The 19,998-nt window shown below is 38.9% G+C and overlaps 1 protein-coding gene across 3 annotated transcripts in view; it reads left to right on the forward strand.

Moving 5' to 3' along the window:
* Window positions 1–19,998, forward strand: part of ap4e1 (adaptor related protein complex 4 subunit epsilon 1) — a 41,429-nt gene that overhangs the window by 12,813 nt on the left and 8,618 nt on the right. For all 3 annotated transcript variants that reach the window (XM_069911319.1, XM_069911320.1, XM_069911321.1), the window contains exons 6-17: window positions 70–229; window positions 630–796; window positions 4,185–4,258; window positions 6,988–7,110; window positions 7,193–7,302; window positions 8,019–8,158; window positions 9,505–9,617; window positions 10,525–10,643; window positions 12,689–12,991; window positions 14,375–14,489; window positions 17,952–18,087; window positions 18,425–18,665. In XM_069911319.1, coding sequence (XP_069767420.1) covers window positions 70–229; window positions 630–796; window positions 4,185–4,258; window positions 6,988–7,110; window positions 7,193–7,302; window positions 8,019–8,158; window positions 9,505–9,617; window positions 10,525–10,643; window positions 12,689–12,991; window positions 14,375–14,489; window positions 17,952–18,087; window positions 18,425–18,665 — 1,801 coding nt within the window. The remainder of the gene's footprint in view (window positions 1–69; window positions 230–629; window positions 797–4,184; window positions 4,259–6,987; window positions 7,111–7,192; window positions 7,303–8,018; window positions 8,159–9,504; window positions 9,618–10,524; window positions 10,644–12,688; window positions 12,992–14,374; window positions 14,490–17,951; window positions 18,088–18,424; window positions 18,666–19,998) is intronic.

The following is a 19,998-nucleotide window of genomic DNA, read 5'->3' on the forward strand; positions in this document are numbered from 1 at the left end:
GCTTTTACTGTGAGCTTTAAAATCAGTATAATTCTGTAAATCCAAACTGAAAATATTAATGCTTTACAGGGAAATAATAAGAAGAAAGGCAGTACTTGCCCTGTACAAGTTTTACCTTATTGCTCCAAATCAAGTCCAACACATTCACGACAAGTTTAAGAAAGCTCTATGTGACAAGGACCCTGGCGTCATGGCGGCCTCTCTTCACATCTATCTTTTGCTGATTAAGGTACCATAAGACGTGAAGAACAAGCGATTTGTAGCTGCAGTTTTCTTCTCTCTCCTCTTAAATGCAATGCTGTCAAACCTCGTTCTATCGCCAGTAAGTCGCACTGAAATTATGAATGTGGAGTGATTAATTAAAATGTTGAAGAATATTGTCACAGCATGACCTTTCATAATTGTAAGTGCTGAGCTGAATTCTCTACCATTACTATACTGGAAAGGATTCTAGAAAGAGGCCCCTCATATGATTTCCTCCAAGTCCCGAGACCAATTTCAAAAATTATTTTCTAGTTAATCGCTGATAGAATTAAACTAAGTAAAAGACTAGCCATTGAGCAAGGAAGGAATGACACTAGGGTTGTTTTGAATAAATGAAAGTTATTAGTTTCATTCCTGCATTGTAGGAAAATCCAGATGGCCACAAAGATTTAACTGGGAGCTTTGTAACCATTTTTAAGCAAGTGGTTGGAGGAAAACTTGCAGTGGATTTCAACTTCCACAACGTGCCAGCACCCTGGCTACAGATCCAGTTGCTAAGAATTTTGAGATTACTAGGAAAAGACGATCCAGTGTAAGTTATTCCATTTCAATGTTTACAGTTGCCATATTTGAAAATGAAGCTAATTCCAGGAAATTGTGCTTTTGGCATTTTTATTTGGGCTGGAGCGTATGGGGTGCATTTACTAGATGAGATTTTATAAACTTTTTAGACACAAGGATAATAAGCTATGGCATTGCAATATTGATAATATGCTTGGAGTTGAAATACCCCACACAAGTGGTGGAATTGGCTTCCTGTAATGTTCTGTTCAAGAAGTTAAGATGTTGTCTTTAAATCAATCTTGTCCGGATGATAGCTGGAAACTGGTCCCTCTATAAAAAGCCCTTTTCTCTATCAACTCCTTTATCTATATTTATAATGGTAACTGGCTCTGTCAACTTGCCACTCTGTACTTATTACCCTCAGCAGTGGTTCTGCAGTAACTCCACTGAGGGGAAGCTTGACAAGTACACATTGGCAGCTTCCACTATAAATGTGGGTGTAGGAACTCAAAATGGAAAAGTTGCCAGGAAATGTATGCAGGTGAGGTTTTTAAGATGTAGACAGGCATAATATAACAAGAAATATTTGCATACAAGTTCATCTATTTTCTGTTATAAAGCACATCATATGTATTTAGACAGTAAAAATATCTATTGTGGGCGAACATCGAGATGTTAGTCGTTGCATGTAAATATAAGAATCTATTTTAAAGAGGAAAAACTTACCGTTACACTGTATTACAATAGTATTTGTGCTTTGAGAGGTATTTAATTGGCTCTGAAGGATGGCTAAATGTATCTGGCTGAAGAATCTAGAATCAACAGTCACGGAATAAGGAGCTGATCTTTACAAACAAAAATTTTTCACATGTGAAATTCTTGACCCTGGAGGCTCTGTGGTTGAGTTTATTCAAAAGGACATTGATGGATTTCGGGATATCAAGTGACTTGAGTCACGGGGCTAGTGCGAGAAAAGGGCACTGAGATAAAGAAAAGCTTTATCTTTGCTGATGTCCCAACATCCAGATGCTAATTGTATTTTTTTTGTGTATTTTAGTTATTATGCATTGAACTAAAAAACAAAACTGGTTTAAAAATATTTAGTGCAGATCATCGTTGCAATATCTGCTAATGTTTGGTTCTGTAGATGAAATAAAAGCATGAAATGCTGGAAAATCTGAGCAGGCCAAGCCACATTAAATGTCCAGGAACCTTCATCAGAGTTTTATAGATATATTTGCTCTATTAGATTTGTCAGTTATAGTGAGAGCAAAATTTATAATTTGATAAATCTAATGCTCTTCTAAAACATAATCCAGAATCTTTCATGTGTTGTAATGAAATGAAGAAGTGGAATTTCATCACTTGATTCATTTAACATTTTGAACCATTTTGGTTTATTTTGGTTTATTTAAGGACATTTTTTAAAATAATAAAAATATTAAATTTGCATTGCTAATTCCCAAATTTATTATTTTCTATACAAATTGAATATGTTTCAGAAATAACTCTGTTCAAATTTGGAGTTTTAAATACATCCTTTTTCTGCTATCTTCAGTTAAGATCTTACTTAAGGGATAAATTAGGTCCAGCCCTGGCCTTACTGCAATGTAGAGACTCTGGTTCGAAAGGGGATCACAAAGAAATTTATCTCAAAAATGTATTTCTTACTTCAGCCAGAAACCACTAAACAAGGGCTGGATAAGACAAGAGAGAGATGGGAATCTGATTTGGGTATAGAAATTGATCCATTTTGCTGGTTTGCCTTGTGTTGGGACAGCATGACCAATACAATTAATGTAAGGTATAGACTGGGACAATATAAATTTTTGCATCAGCTGTACCTTACTCCGCAAAAATTAAATAAATTGAAATCTGAAAAATCCAATTTATATTCTCGATGAGGTCAAGATATAGGATCCTTTTTGCATTTGACCTCTTCATGCCCTAAGATGAGATCCTTCTGGGAAGGAATCTGCTGGAACAAATTGCTGGAATTCAATACCCTCAGGTGCTAGAATCGTTTTTTATTGGGGAAATGAGCAGATATAAGACCTAAAATAAGGCTGTCGAAATATCAGTTGAAATTTGTTAAACTTGCTTTAGCGGTGGCCTGGAAATGCATAGCCATGACTTGGAAATTTGATTCCAAAATGAATCTGACTCGCTGGAAGTCAGAAGTGCATAGTTGTGTTCCCCTGGAGAAGATTCTGTACATCCTCAGAAATTGTTACAACATGTTTTTAAGAATATGGAACCCGTATTTGAGATATGCAGGGGTTAACCTTTGATTTCTCCCTGCCGGTTTCCAATACCACTATATCCAATATCCCTAGTGATGTCTATGTCAAGACATTTATCCCTTAAGGGAGGAACTAAGCTCTGGGTGAATAAAGTAATATAATTCATATTTTTGGAAAACACATGATTTTGGACACATTATAGGGGAGAATTGCCTCTTTTTTTTCCTTTTCCTTTGTGGGGACAGGGGACTTTCTCCTTTTTTCCTGTTTCCTACTTTGAAGGATCAACATGGTGTGTAATTTTGTATAAACAATAGTGCAGAATTTGATAATTGTGATAATGTGTTGATTCTTCCTTTTTTGTATATCAACATGTAGTTTAGTTCTGGTATTTTATTGTATCGGTCTGTGACGTTTCTTAGATTTTGCTTGTTTTGTAAATTCACGTTGATTGAAAATTAAAAAAAAAAAACCCAAAGAGAAATAACTGTTCATTTGTATTAATTCATTTCCTGAAAAATATCAATTCATGAAACGTGTGCTTTTGGTTCAATAGCCATATGCATCTTCCAAGTGACGCACAAGACCTTGTTTTTGGATCTTGCTGTCCCATTGACATGTGTTCAGTAGGACGACTGGTGTATAGGGTGAGACTCCGGAAAATGGTTTGTACATCTGGAACTGTACTTTATCAAAATGTAACTCAATCGCAAGTGAAAGTTATTAGAGGAGGTAATTGTCTGCAAGGAAGTGGACCTCAAATGGGTTGCAGTGATTATTAGAAGTTGAATTTGTATATGTCAGCCACAATTCAGAACTAGAGCTCCTATAAGTTACAGGGTCAGAAAGTTTGCAAGGTCATATCCTAGGCTTGTGGCTTGCGGGCATAATTCTACTACTGAGCTGAATGAGTTATTAAACTGAAGCCTCATCTAACTCTTTGGCTGAATTTGCCAAGGCACATTTTGAAATCAGATTTTTCTTATACATCATTCTATTCCTTAACAGCATTAAAATTCAAAATTACTACAGTGAAATTCTTTGGGATATCCTGAGCTAGTGAAAAGCTCCAATAAAATCACTAGCTACTTGTTCAAATATCCAGCATTTCTAAATAATTTTTTTCATAAATTAAATTTGTTGACCTCTCGGATTCTTTTGTTTTTGGCACAGAACTAGCGAATTAATGTACGATGTTCTTGATGAATCTTTGCGAAGAGCTGATCTCAGCCACAATATAACCTATGGTAAGTAAATGCATGGAGTTAGCTTTATTTGTGCATGTGCCTGTAGATCAGCTTTCAAGAAAGGAAATAGTGAATAGTTGACCAGTAGGCTCTGCAGCGGGTTAAATTTTTCCAGGGGATAGAACTCCACCACCTTGTAATTAGAAATGGTAGCCAATGGAAATCTACCATCCTTAAACCTTCTGAACTTATTGGCTCATTATGATTTTTTTCTCTCTCCCTGAAGGTGACGAGGTGTGGTCATGCATGGTTGCAATCTGCCAGCCTCCTTTGGTTCGAATAGGAATTGGCACAGTGTAGGAAAATCTTATAATTGGCAGTAGTTTTTTTTTCTGGACTCGATTTAAAGCATAACCGAAGTAAAACATGAAAGTTTGCAGGCACTGTGGTTGAAGTAAAATCACAAAGCTGGAGGAACTCAGCAGGTCATGTACTTTAATATGGTCCATACTTTGAAGGGCCCAAGCTCGAAACGTTGGTTATGTATTTTTATCTTTGCTACAGTACATGCTGTTATATAGGATGATCTGAAACTTAAAATACAGCATTCACCTCAAAAATCAAGGTCGTTCTCTACAAAGGATCTAAAATTATTACCTCGACAACAGTCTCAATAGTGCTGCCGTCTTCCTGCCGGCTCCGACGCAATCTTGTGCATGCCCCGTTAGTTATTTGTGAAGCCTTACTGCTTCTGCGCAGGGTCCATCTGCCGGGTCTGACTGTTGTCTGTACAGGCTTTAAACAGCCTGTCACTGGAGCCAACAGTGGTTTATTTTAAAATATCAAAATGAAATTTAAATTTTATATGATTAGTTATTAAAATATTGTGATTTGCTTTTAACAGCATCCACTGGTCAGTGATAAATGCCAGATTTGGGGGGGGGGGGGGTTGTCTTATATAAAGGATATTGCTCAAAACTAACATTTTAGGTGGAAATTCCAGGGGATTTCCGATACATGAGTCATTCTCTATGTCGGCATGTACAAAGTATGACCTGCTGAGTTTCTCCAGCATTGTTTTTACTTGAACCATAACTGACTGTCTTTTTTTTAAACTGTGTTAAAGTAATTGGCAACAGATGCTGAATCAGCACTTTTTTTAGTTGAAATATTGACCAGTAAAGCTCTTTAGTATTTTAGATATTTTAACTGTGTGAAATAGTGCAGTGAAGGTTCAGAACCTGAATTTTTGATCGCAATTGGATGCAAACTGTTTCAGTACTGGATTACTCAGTTAACTTGCTTTTAGGTGCAGAGGTTATAGCCATGGTCTACACCAGTATTGACAGCTACTGTATAGTTTATATACTCTCGATGATGATTCAGGGGGCCTAGCATGCTCAACTACACCAGGGAATGTATGATTATTCCACATTCAATGACTGAGCATTTTGAAAACTAGTGTTAAATTTTAAGTCCCAGATTATAAAGTTGTACTTGATGTACCTGATTCTTATTTTCATAGGATACTGAAACATTCAGTTGGAAAATGGAACATAATTTAATATTTTAAATGCTTGATGCAGACTGGCCAATAGGAAACAGAAGAAAGCCTAACTGGTCAACTCTGACCACATAAAGTAGAAGGGCAAGTGCACAATTAGAGATACAGTGAGAAAGATCAATTAGTACCAAGCAAAGGCAGCATGAGATCACTGTTAGTGGGGTGCATTCAGGAGCTTGATGCCTGCAGGATAGAAAGTGTCTTTAAGCCTGTTGGTGTGTAATTTCACATATGACTCTTCTCCCAATGGGCAGAGGGAGAAAAGTGTGTCAGGGGTGTGATGGGGCCTTCCATATGTTACTGGCTTTTATTAGGGATCAGAGATGTAGATGGAGTTCCTGGAGGGGAGGGAAGATTGCAGGATGTACTGAGCTGCAATCAGCTCCTGCAATCAGGAGAGTATAATTGCCCGTAAATCTTTGCTTGATTCAAACTACTGCTGATTCCTTGAAGTACTCATTAAGTGCTGTGAATGAATGGCAAACGGTTGGTTGCAGGTGCAACAGGCTATCCAAAAGGCAAATGGAATGGTGGCCTTCATTGGTAGAGGGAGCAGGGAGGTTATACTGCAACTGTACAGGGCACTGTTGAGGCAGCATCTGGAGTATTGCTTGATAAGGGACGTACTGGCTTTGGAGGCAGTGCAGAGGAGGTTCACTAGGTTGACTCCATAGAAAAGGGGGTTGGTCAATGAAGAGAGATCGAGTCATCTGGGACTGTACTTTCTGCAATTTAGAAGAATGAGAGAGGGTCTTATAGAAACAAAATTAGGAAAGGTATAGATAAGATAGCATTAGGTAAGATGATTCCATTGGTGGGGGAAGACTAGAACTAGGGGACATAGCCTCAAAATCTGGGGTGGTAGATTTGGGATGGCGATGAGGAGGAACTGTGGTGAATCTGTGGAATTCACTGCCGATTGAAGCAGTAAATCTATTTAAGATCAGATTGGATAGATTTTTACATTGCCGAGGAATTGAGGGATATGGGGAAAAGGCAGGGAGGTTCGGTCACGATCTCATTGAAAGGCGGAGCAGGATCGAAGGGCCGGATGGCCGACTCCTATTTCTTTTAAGCACAGTGCTCACTTCTCTTCACATATTGTCTTGAGTATGAATATCATTGCTTTTCCTGTCGGCTCATCATTACAATCCAAATGTATCAAGAGTAAATGTTTCGGTGGATTCCTGACTGTGCTGTGTCCTATTTTACCATTGTTTTTCAGCAATTTTGTTTGAGTGTATTCAAACAATATATACCATTCATCCAAAGTCAGAATTGTTGGCAAAGGCAGCAAAGTGTACTGCAAAGTTCATCTTATCATCAAAAAACAACCTAAAATATTTGGGTAAGGTGTCTGAAATCATTCTTTGTATTTTTATATTGTGCAATTTATGTTGAAAGTGAACCTCTCCACTTTAATGTTCCAGGTTTAAAAGCACTCACCTACGTAATCCAGCAAGATTTGAATCTAGTTCTTCAGCACCAATTGACAATAATTGAATGTTTAGATCACCCTGACCCGATTATAAAGAGAGAGGTGAGTTGCTTTGACTTGGGTTATTTTGCATGATAAGGCTAATGAAGCAACAGAGTTGTTAAACATGAAAGCATTGATTATTGAATGTTTACCAAAAAAGAGGTACAAGGACTGCCTAAAGTAATCTCTTGGTGCCTGCCCCATTGACCACCGCCAGTGGGCTGATCTCGCCTCCAACTGTGCATCCTGGCGCCTCACAGTTCGGCGGGCAGCAACCTCCTTTGAAGAAGACCGCAGAGCCCACCTCACTGACAAAAGACAAAGGAGGAAAAACCCAACCAACCAATTTTCCCTTGCAACTGCTGCAACCGTGTCTGCCCGTCCCACATCGGACTTGTCAGCCACAAACGAGCCTGCAGCTGACGTGGACATTACCCCTCCATAAATCTTCGTCCGCGAAGCCAAAGACAAAGACCAGTAGTAGTCTTACAGTTGCTGTTTTATTTTCTAAATTAATTTACTTACAATTGTATATGGCTTCATAGACCGATTCTGGTCAGTGGAAAGTGTGTACAAACTTGAGACTGTTAATTCTTCCACTTTTCTTCAATGATTTTTGATTCCATTCATATTTCATTACTGTTTTAAAGTCATCTAGGTCGAACATAGGAAGTAGGAACAGGAGTAGGCCAAAAATGGCCCATCGAGCCTGCTCCGCCATTCAATATGATCACGGCTGATCTAATTACAATTTAATAATTGTACTCTTTCCACAGACACTGGAACTGCTGTATCGAATCACTAACGCACAGAATGTAGCTGTTATAGTCCAGAAAATGCTGGACTATTTGAGGCAAACCACAGATGAATATATCACCGTCAATTTAATTGGCAAAATAGCAGAACTTGCTGAAAAATATCCTTTGAGTTTTAATGTGATGTGTTTGAACAAATGGGTATTGATTATTTTTTGTTTCATAAATGTAATGAGATGCTGAGATTAAAAAAAATATGTAGACTGTATAGTAAAATATACTGACACTGCTTGAAAGTGGTATTCTTAATTATTCTGTTGGAAATGTTAGCTGAGAAGAATTCCTAAATTAAGGTAGCAAACTTTGAAATCACAGCAAATTTTTCCGAATAATAAGGCACTGGATGCTTATTTGGGTAATTTAAATTTGTGTCTGGTGAGAAAAGAATGCATTTATTTCACGTTCCACTCTTTTGCAGGATGCGACATATTTAGGAGTTTTCTGTTCCCCCCCCCCAGCTTAGTTTTGGCAATGTGAAATTTCATCTTGTGGAACAGGAGGACTGCACTATTTCAACATATTTTCTCCTATCTTATGATAGATAGTGAACTCTGAATGGATGGAAAGTAATCATTTTTTAAAATTTAGACATACAGCACAGTTACAGGCCCTTTTTGGGCCACAAGCCCATGCCGTCCAAACACACCCAATTGACCAACCCCACCGGAAAGCTTTGTACAGAGGGAGGAAACTGGAGCCCTCGAAAGGAACTGATATAGTCCAGAAAAATGTATCTTAAAAAGGATCAATCCCACTATTGTTTTTTTTTTAGGGTAATTTAAATTGTTTGTTCTGTTTTAACCCATGATGGTGTTAATCTACAGAATTTCCTGTCTTGTTCATGATAATAAATTCTGATTAAAGAAAGTGAGAATTTTCCTGACACTTCACCATCTGTATTGTTGATAGAAGTTACATATCACATTAAAAAGAAAGACTTTGTAGAATAAGTGGATTTAACCAGATTTTCTTTTCTGTTTGCCTTCCTCCTCAGGATCCCCAGAAGCACAGCTGATACTTTAATCAAGCATCTAGACTGGGGTGGCTAATGTAGGAAATGGGCACATCCAACCTGTTGTGCCTGCTCTGCCCTTCAATGAGGTGGTTCATCTGGCTGTGGGCTTGGCTGCACTTACTTGCTCATTCCCCTTGACCCTTCGTTCCCCATTATTCAAAAATCTAATATTTTATTTAATGAGGCTGCTTCTACTGCTTTGTTGGGCAGAGAATTCTAGTCACACCTGGTCTGGCTATGAAGCAATGCAGCACTTGTGTAATTTGATCATTCTAGTGGAGAATAAAGTATGGGGCACAAATAATTTGTCCTTTTTGTTAAAATGAAAATACTTATTTCATTTTTTTTTTCTGTATTATCCAGTGTAATTTTGCGCTGAAATACATCTCAATTCTACAATAGATTGCTTTCTGTCCTTGACAACCCACAAACATATGCTCCCAGTAACGAGTGGTTTATACAAACCATGAATACAGTATTTTCAGTTGGTGGAGATGTGATACAATCAGACATTCCAAACAACTTCTTGAGTCTACTGGCAGAAGGTAAAAAGCAACAAATACTATTGAAACACAGTAGCTGTATCTATCAGGCTCGTGATTTTAAATGATACATTGTTCCTTTTAATTATCATACCTCTGAGACAGTGGAAAAGGCTTTTATTATGCCGTTTCTTATTTGTGACGCTGTAGTCATTTAGAGACTAGCTAAACTCTCCAGTTGTCATGGTTGAGTAAGACCCACTGCCTTACTCAACTCTGATGCGCGTTTTTAAAGCACCCGTGCTCCAGATGGCCTTTGCGTTGCTCGGCCCGGAAATAACGTCATCTCCGACGATTGGCAGCAAGCCTAATACTTCAGGTCTTCCTGTTCTTGCCGACTCCAACCTTCGTGAACCGCTTCGTTGTTTAGTGCGGTTCAGCCCGCTAGAATGCACACTTTTTTTTTCTTCAGTTTATACAAGTCTTTATTACTAAATCTAAAGCTGAATTCACACTACAATATGCAAGCCCTTCCCAATTATACTTACCAATGCCTGGACTGGTCCCAACTGCCAAAGCGAGGTGACAACTGCACACTTGTAGTAGGTGGTCTGGGCGCCGGTAGCAGCTTCTCCACCTCCCCAGACCGGGACGTCGGTTTGGAATCTTGAAGTTGTTCTTCTTGCTGAGAGATGTTGCCACCTCTTGGAGAGTCTCTAGAATGCACACTTAAAGCACAGAAATATAATCATCCTCTGATGAAGACTTTTGACTCCATTCTTTTGCTGCTTTGCTTTCTTGTTTGCATGTGTCTGTATGACAGGACTCTTTTCAGGATGCACATCATTCATATAATTTAGATATCTGGATCAGATCTTTTTCCAAAGATGAGTCCTGAAGATAAATTTTCCAGATGCATTTTCAGCTTAGTTTTTAATATTTAAAATACGATTTCCTTTTTGACCTTTAGGATTTGATGACGAAGTGGAAAACAAGCAGTTGAGACTTTATGCTGTGAACTCCTACCTTGCCCTTTTGGAAAAGCCTAATACACGATATCCTCGGAGATTCCTGCAAGTTATGAGTTGGGTAAGATTATAAATAAAAGGGACGGAGTAGACTTAGCTGTTTAACAGCCTAGGGTTTGATCAAACAGGTAGTGTGTTAATGCCATACTTGTATTCATCAGGGAAGCTAAAGAGGTTAGAAGTGGATATTAATGTGTACACATGGCAGTGAAAGAATCACAGGATTCGCATGAACTGATAGTATTACCATGAACTGATAGTATTACCATGAACTGATAGTATTACCATGATAGAATCCTATTCACAACCACATTGGACCATTTCTGACATTAAATTGTTCAGGGTTTATTTATGCTGCAAGAGAGAAGAAAAAAACAAACTGCAGAAAAACCTGGCAAGTCGGGCAGTAACTGTGGAAGGAGAAATGGTCAAGGATTTGTAACTGGATGTCAGAACTGAGAAAGAGAGATGCAGGTTTGTTTTAACTGGGAGAAGAATGTGTTGAACAAAAGGAGGGACTTTTGATGGAGTTTTGTTTTATTTCCTCTTTCCAACATTTGCATATCTTTGGAAAAAGAGGGAATTTGTCTCTTCTTTTATTTAACCCCGTTCAATCCCAGAGATACTGATGTTTTCCTCCATTGTTCTACATCTGTACAGGATACTGGTGGGGTTGGGCTTAGAATACATTCTGCAATTCATATCTTGAGAAAGATTATCCTGGCTTTGGAGGTGGTGCAGAAGGGGCTCACCAGGTTGATCTATGACTAAAGAGTGAGTAGTGTTGGTCTATACTCATTGGCATTTAGAAGAGGGAAATCTTGTAGAAATATATAAATAGATGAAATAAATAACATGGAATCAGGAAGTTTCTTTTTCCCCTGGCAGTTAAGCTTCAATATTCTGGGGAGTAGATTTAAATCAGAGATGAGGAGGAAGGGTTTCTCCCAGAGCAGTGAATCTGTGGAATTCTCTGCCCAATGTAACAGTGGAGGTTGTCTCTTTAGATGTATTTAGGGAAAAATTTTTTTTGAATAGCAGGGGAATCAAGGGTTAGGTGGAATTAGCAGATAAGTGGAGTTGAACTCATGGCCAGATCAACCATTATCTTATTGAATGGTGGCGTAGGCTCAGTGGGCCAGAAGGCCAACTCCTACTACTCTTTTTGTTCCTGTGTAGAGTGATGTAGTCCTCATACCTTTGACCTTGAGATTAATTCAACGCAACTAATTGTTTAAACTTTTCATTTCTGTGAATTTTAATGAATTTTCATAACTTTTTGATAAAGTCATGACGTGCTTGGCCTATCACACTTGACACATGCAAAGGAGTTGTTTTAGCGTAAATGTCATTAAGACAAAAGTTCTACTGACACTTGCTGGTCTACGAATTCCAATCCAAGCTCAGAATATGTGGAATAAAAATGTCACTGGACAACAAATTTTTTTCCAAAAGGTTTGCTTCCTGAAATAAAATTGGGGATTATGATGGACAACTTCAAGCTGAACACAAAGATAATTTCAGATTTGCTTTATCAATGGAGAAACATTAAATTTGCCTTTTATTGAATTTAGCAGTTTAATAAACGCTGACACATTCTGTTAGTTCAATTGACCAAAAGAGTTTGCCGCTGATTTTCATTTGTATTCAATGCTTCTCGTGTCAGAGTTTAACAATAGTCGACCAGCGTTGATGGATTTCAATTGCCCTGATACCGCATTTCCATGGTTGCAATGTCCTGGTGAAACTTTTCACCGTGTTCGTCAACGACTGCACCAAGATCAGCGGGGACGAAATCGAAGTGCGAAGGCAGAAAATGAATTTTCAATGACATGTCGCACTTCATGGTTTTTCTATACTTAAAGTAGACTGAAAATATGACAGGAAATCACAAAAGTAGGTTGTATCTAAAAAATGGTAGGCGATAGGAAAGTTTTACGGTGATTTTCGTGATCAGCAGCTCAAAATCTATAAAATACACTAAAAAGTGTTCAGGAAGCCAAATCTTTGTTGTTCACTGTGTTCAGCCCAAATGTAAGAGAAATTCTATAAAAGCAATGTCTATATTAAATGATTGTAATGTTTTTTTTATGTTGTGTGTATCAGGTGTTGGGAGAGTATTCCTACCTCAAGACAGAAACCAAACCAGAAGACATCATACAGAAATTGCACTGTTTACTCGGGAATTGTGCTGCAGATTTAGAAACAAAGGCTTGGATTTTGAGTGCAATTACCAAACTCTTTCGTCAAACTTCGAATAGCAAAGCGTTATCTGAAATCATGCAAAGTTTTGGGAATTCAATGGAATCTTGTTTGAGGCAATCTTGTTTTGAGTTGAGACAGCTTGTTGAGAACAGAGAGCTAATGCATGCTGTTTTACCACTGAATGCAAGTTGTGATGAGATAGTGGTGAGTCTCTTCAGGTAATTATTTGTATGCAAGACTAAAACTGAAAATTTAATTTGGGTTTAAAAACCCTCTGTGCATAGACTCGTTCTTAAAATGTGTAATTTTCTTTGAAATATTCTTTTATTTTCTGGATAATTCAATTGGAAGATGGAATTTCTGTGTGGTTTTGAATGAAACAGTAACACAGTTAACTGAATATAAACAGAAACTTAAAAGCAGAGAAAAAAATCGTGCACTTACGAAATGCCGCCTTAATCTCAAAGATGTTTCAAATTATTCATCCCTGCAATTTACTTTTGAAGTATTATTTAGGCTATCATGACTGTCAATTTTCATATAACATGGTGACATGAGGGCTAAACATGTCAGGAGAACATATGAAGAAAGACTAGAACGACTGGGCTTGTACTCGCTGGAGTTTAGACGATTAAGAGGAGATTTAATAGAAACGTTCAAAATTTTTAAGGGATTTGACAGGCTAGATGCAGGAAGATTGTTCCCAATGTTGAGCAAGTCTAGAACCAGGGGTCACAATTTAAGGATAAAGGGGAAGTCCTTTAGGATTGAGATAAGGAAGAATTTTTTCACTCAGAGGGTGGTGAATTTATGGAATTCTCTGCCACAGGAAGTGAGTGAAGCCGGTTCCATAGCTATATTTAAGAGAGAGTTAGATTTAGTACTTGTGACTAGGGGGATCAGGGGGTATGGAGAGAGAGCTGGAACAGGGTACTGAGTGGATGATCAGCCATGATCAAATTGAATGGCAGTCTAGGCTTGAAGGGCCAAATGGGCTACTCCTACACTTATTTTCTATGTTTCTATGGACATCATTTTGGGGTAACAGTGGGAGGGATTTGAAAGGTTTGGGGGAAAGACCAGATTAAATTGGTTTTAGTATAATGACTCCTCTTAAGGTGGTACTTCTTGAAATTCAGGCTTCAACCACTGGACAAGGGAATGAGAAAGATGATCTGAGTAATTTCTCATAGTGATTATTGAGCTATTGAACAAATGAGGGCATTTGTGGTAATTTGAAGCAATTTGCTATCACAGGCTTTGTAAAAAGGGAAACCAGATGCACCTTTTTTGTTGGATTTAAATTGTAAAAGATGCAATCAATTTTGAAAACTACAGTTAAAAACCCTGGTAACTGGCACGGGGATTGGTAGATGCAGGATAAGTGAACTTTGCAGTTGCTTGAGATCCGATGGTGCGTGATTGGTGAACTGTCTGCTCGGGACGCCAATTTTAAACTTTTGTTTTTTTTAAACCTATTTATTTTTTTGACGGTCGCCTTGAATTCTGGATAATGGGAGTTTTACTGTATTCGCAAATAATCGTAAAGAAGAAAAAAATGTTGAGCCTGTTCGTTTTCTTTCTTAGGTTGATGTTTCGCTCTCTTTTCTTGATGGTTTTGTTGCTGACGCTTTGGGACGCGGAGCTGCACCTTACAAGCCGCATCATCAAAGACAAGAAGAGAAGTTACCCCAAGAAAAAGGTAAAGGAAAAAAAAATTCAGTTCGTTTCAACTTGCAGAGCCTGGTGGACGTATCGGATTTCATGCAGTCATTCATTTTTTTAAATCAGAGAAATGATCTTGTGTTTAAATTGTATGTGAGATGAATTTCCAAGCTCTTGAAGCTACCTGTGACTCTACACGTGATTTCAGCCTGGGCCTTTACTGTTTTTCTCCCTTGCCCCATTAAGCCTCACAACCAGACTAAGAGAAGATGCACTTGAAATTCAAGATGCGCTAAAATTGATAAATTGGCACCAAGGAAAGCTCGATATTTTAAGCATATTGAGCTTTTCTAGTGTCAATTTTAGTCCATCTTGAATCTCCAGTGCATCTTCTGTTTCTGAGCCTTCAACATCATCATAAAAGATTGATGTGAAGTACTCTCAATATTATAGGCCATGTTGTCTGCCTCCATGAGTATATTTTCTCCTCCTGTTCACATGCCATGAAATTGTTTATTGATTCCATTTACTTGTGCTCTCCCATCATATTTCTTATTTCCTTTTTATTTATGTTTCTGTACTTTCCATAATCAGCCAAGTTTCTACTGGTATCTGTCACTTGTTTTTTTTTTTTCTGGACTATTTTACAGTCTCTTTGGTTAAATGTCTGATGTAAAGATTGTATCCATTGCAGTGAAGATATCTTGCATTAACTTCCCTTCCCATATCCCTTTACCGCACTGAAACCTGTTCATCCAAAAGCCTGCCTGTGCTTTATTTTTGTCTGGCGAGTTTTGATTCCAGTTTATCTGGACCAGACCTGTCCTCATCTGTTTGAAATTTACTCTTCTCTATTTGACTAATTTTATCTTGGCATTTTTAGTGTCCTATTGCTGTTCTCACTACATGATGATTATTGTTTCCTAGATGTTCTTCCACTAATTAATAACCTGATTTTGACTGCAGTTAGAACGACAGATGCTGGAATCTTGACTGCTTGGACTGTAATGCAATCTGAAAAGTTGAGAGCATAAAGAACTATCTATATGTATCTGGCTAAAATAGTGTTCATAAATCTAAGCGGAGGCCTTTTAATGAAATTACTACGTTGGGTGCAGTGTACGGAGTCTTGAATAAAGGTCTTAACTGTGCGTTTCGCCCAAATGCTGACTGACTTCCTGTGTCGCTCCAACTTCTCTTTGTTTGCTCAAGATTCCTGCATCTGCAATTTTGTGTCTCTGGAGTTATAATGACTCTTTTCTGGCCCTGGCCGCCCGCCCATCAGAGCTCCCGATGCCCTCAACGCAGACTCTCACTGAGGCTCTGGCCACACCCCTGTCCAAGCTCCTGACTCCTTGACCGCAGACTCTCACCTAGGCCCCAGGCACCTGCCCAGCTGAGTTCCCAACGAACTGCCCTTGGACTCTCAACAAGGCCCCAGTTGCCTGCCCACCTGACCTCCTGACCACGGTCTCTCACCGAGGTCCTGGCCACCTGCCCACCTGAGCTCCCGCCACCACGAACATGGACTTACCACCTGTTCGCCCATTCAAGCTCCAGAATGAAGTGGGAACTTACCGCATCAAAAGTAGCACGTGTGTCATAATAGACCCCTGAAATTTTACCCTTTAAAATAGGTCAACAAAATTCGACTATTATACATGTATAAATGATGGGTCAGTCAGTTGCTTTACTGTGGGTTCCCAATTTCGAACTGCTCCTCAGCAGGAAAATGAGAGGTATGATAAAAGCAGAAGGCTTGATGATAGCCACCTGCATTATTTAAATTTTACCATTGTCAGTAAATTGTACAAGTCCTGATTTTTTGGGGGGCCAGTAAAGAGCATTGTGTTGAGAATCAGATGTTCAATACGTTCCAACTAATGGTAACCTTCACCCAATTCTTGAACATTTCACATTGAAGCAGGCTGTAAGTTCAGGATGTACGAGCCCTGCTGTACGAGATAACATGGTGTTTTGCAAAATCCTGTTTGGTGGTTGTCAGCAGCTGTTACTGTGCACTCCAGAATTATTGAGGGTGACCCAAGGCATTCTGAAGCCTGATTATGACTGGTGATGCCATAAATGGGTGTGATGTTGATGTTCAGTGAAACATTTTCAAAATCCATGTCATTGTAGAAAATTAAATCACTGTGGCCATTAATTCGGGTTCAAGTATGAAAAGGTGATTCCTAGTTGGGCTTATTGGTGGCATTTACACTCCATCAACTTTAGTAACTTTCAGATTTAAATTCTTTGGGTTATGCCTTTGAAATCAATGGCCTTGCTCAGCAGCAAAGCAATTTTTCTGGCTCTCTAAAATTTATGTTTATCAAAGTAATTGCTGATTAGCTTAACACCATCTAATAAATTCCTTGCTGGACAATTATGTTGAGTCAATCCACAAGGTGGAGTGGTACAGTGTGCTTTAAAAATGTGTTACAGAAGGACGAGACCCATTGGATTTATTGTTCACTTGTATAGGCAGTGCCTTTTATGTAGGTATAATGCATTAGTAAGCAAATACATTTGTTAAAAAAGAGCACCACCAAGTGGAAATGGAGAACTCGTCAAAATGCAGAGATGCTGAAGGAACTTGGCTGATCTCAGCGTCCATGGGAGGTAAAGACTATTACTGATGTTTCGGGCTCTGAGCCCTTCCTCGAAGTGTGAGCAAAAAAGAGACCGGTGTCCGTGTTAAAGGCTGGGGGAAAAATGGGAGGGGAAGAGTACACACTGATAGACATCAAGTATTAATTGGACATGATAAAAGGACAGGAGAGAGAAAATGAGGAAAATGAGAGAAATGTGAAAGGAAACAGGGAAAAGGGAAGAGAGAGAGAGCACGAGAGGAAAGGAGACACGGGGAAAGATGGTGGGGGTGGATTTCTAATGGACAGCCAAGGTCGATGTTAATGCCTTGGGTTGGAGGGTTCCCAGGTGGAATATGAGGTGTTGTTCCTCCAATTTGGTTCTCCTCTCCTGTCCTGTTATCATCTCCTTTTGTCTGTTGGTCTGTACTCCCATTCTTCCCCTTTTTTTGCTCATACCTTGCAGAAGGGCTCAGGCCTGAAACATCGGTAATAATATTGTTACCTCCTTTAGATACCACAAACCAGCTGCGTTCCTCTGGCATCTCTTCATACTGCCATCACAGCATCTTGTGTTTCTCTCGAAATAAAGATCTAAAACAGTTATGAAAACATATTTCCCAACTGAGTGAAAAGCTAAATCAACTCAAACTCAGACAACTTTTAATACCGAACTAGTCTGTTCAAGCATTTTCTATTGCAAGAACGGTTCAAAAAATGTCTATTGCAAGGGTTGGGGTGTGGGGGTGGTGGGGGGGGGTGGGGGGGGGTGGGGTGGGGTGGGGGGGTGGTGGGGGTTGGGGGGGGAAATTACTTTCTCTTTGATGCTTTAACCACGATTGCACATATGCCAATACTCTTCTGTTTAAAAACTGCACAGTAAAGCGATTTCATTTACTTTACTGCAGTGTTGAATTTTGAACCATATGGACTATCTTTTCCAACAAGTCCAGACACCTTCGCTATTACAGGAAGACAGTCTCCAACTGGCCTGTCAGTGAATTCAGAGATTTCTTACAACAGTATGGAATCCGGATTAAAAGAGTAAGTTTAGACTTTTTTCGTTTCATCTGATAATTATCAGTAGAACCCCTGGTATCCAGCATCTACCAATCCCCATAGGTGCCGGATACCAGGGGCTTTTTCTGTATTTTTACCATCTATGGACATTGCATGACCTGCTGAGTTCTTCTGGCATTTTTAATGGTTATTCTTTTGTTGAGTTAACATTGCTTTGTTCAACTATCCAAATCCAACGATTTAACTTGTGCATTGTTTGAAATCGTGCAAGATCTAGCAGTGATTTCTTGCATTCGGTAAATATGGGATCTTTTGCCAGCGTTTGATGGCATGTATTGAATTGTTTACCTCTTGTTTTCAGTTCAGATAGTCTAAAACTTGAAGGGGTGAAGAAAACATGGGGCAAGAAGGGCTACCTTCGAAACAAGGAGTCTCAGGAGGAAACCTTGAGCAAAACAAGCGGAATTTTTAAAGGTGAAGTGGCTACTGCACGTCCCTCCTCAGCAGAGAATCCTGCTTGTATTTCTGCAGAAGAAGAAGAAAGACACCTCTTGGCATCATCTTTATTTGTTGGTCTGGGATCCAATGACTTAGTAAATTTGGTAAGTAAATTTAATATGTGCATCTGGATTCACTTCAAATAGGATTACGATTGAGCATGAATCAAATCGTCCTCTGGAAGCTTAACATGAATATTTCAATTAGGGACTAATTATTTTTGTCTCAAATTAACAACCTGAATTTGTACATTCTCTGACGATTATTGGATTAATTTCGTGTTTACCTCGGCAACTGGTGCTATTGTTTGTAATTTTCAAGTTGCAATCTGAATGATCAGAGCATAAAGTGTGAAAATCCCTGGCCGTTCTGAATCTTCCGCTCCAACGAAGGGCTTGAGGATTGAGTACTGGCGCGTTGGAATCAAAGCTGTTGTCTGTCCTACTTCTGATCATTGACGCAGGAGGGAGGGTTTGGTGGGGGACAGCATCTGGTGAGAAGAACCGGTCGGTCGGTATGTTTCCAGGCAAGAGAAGATCAAAGCCAGGATCGTGTTTGGACCTTAAAGAGAAAGGATGCTTTTAAAAATCAGTTCAAAAGGACTCAGAGCAGTAATACTCTACTGGTGTAAGGATCGTTCAAATCATTCGATATTAGCAGAAAAGAAACTGTCCTTGATTTGATGGTGCTTGAATCTCCCTCCTGTTGGAAAGAGGGAGAAGAGTGTGTGGCTGGGGTGGGAGGAGACTTTTAATACCTTGGCTTCTTGAAATTTGCTTTTGAATGTACAGCACATTACATAATTTGGCTTGTTTCAATTTTCTGGATTATACCTGTTCGCTTTGCATCCAGTGATGAATATTTTTTACATTGATGCTTAACTACTTAAGCTCTCTTACAGTGTTTTACAATTTAGTTAAATAAATCCTTGAATAAGATGCAAGCACATCTTAAAACATTCCTACAATATTTATATTTAAGATAAGAAAACGGTAGGATCTACGTTTTGAGGATGAACCCAGAAAATTTCTCTGCCTCATTTCGGAAAAATTGTATGGAACATCTAGCATGGCCACCAGAGGGAGGGCTTTCTAATTGTGTAGCATCAATCCAATATTATGTAGTAGAGACACAAGGTAATCTGTAAGACTTCACCATGAATATTTTTTCCTGATTTTGTATATTGCAAATAATACTACAGTTGATATGATTGCAGTATTTGATTAACTGTCTATTAATTGAATAGAAAATGAAAATAAAAAGGGCAGTGTGGTTAGTGCAATCCTATTACATCACTAGCAGCCGGGGTTTGAATCTGGCGCTGTCTTGAAGGAGTTTGTGTGTTCTCTCCATGTCTGCATGCCTCCCACTGTTCAAAAACGTACCAGGGTTGTAGGTCAAATGGGTGCAATTGGGCGGCATGAACTTGTGGGTCCG

Source organism: Narcine bancroftii, chromosome 14, assembly GCF_036971445.1.
Source record: "Narcine bancroftii isolate sNarBan1 chromosome 14, sNarBan1.hap1, whole genome shotgun sequence".
Lineage (NCBI taxonomy): Eukaryota > Metazoa > Chordata > Chondrichthyes > Torpediniformes > Narcinidae > Narcine > Narcine bancroftii.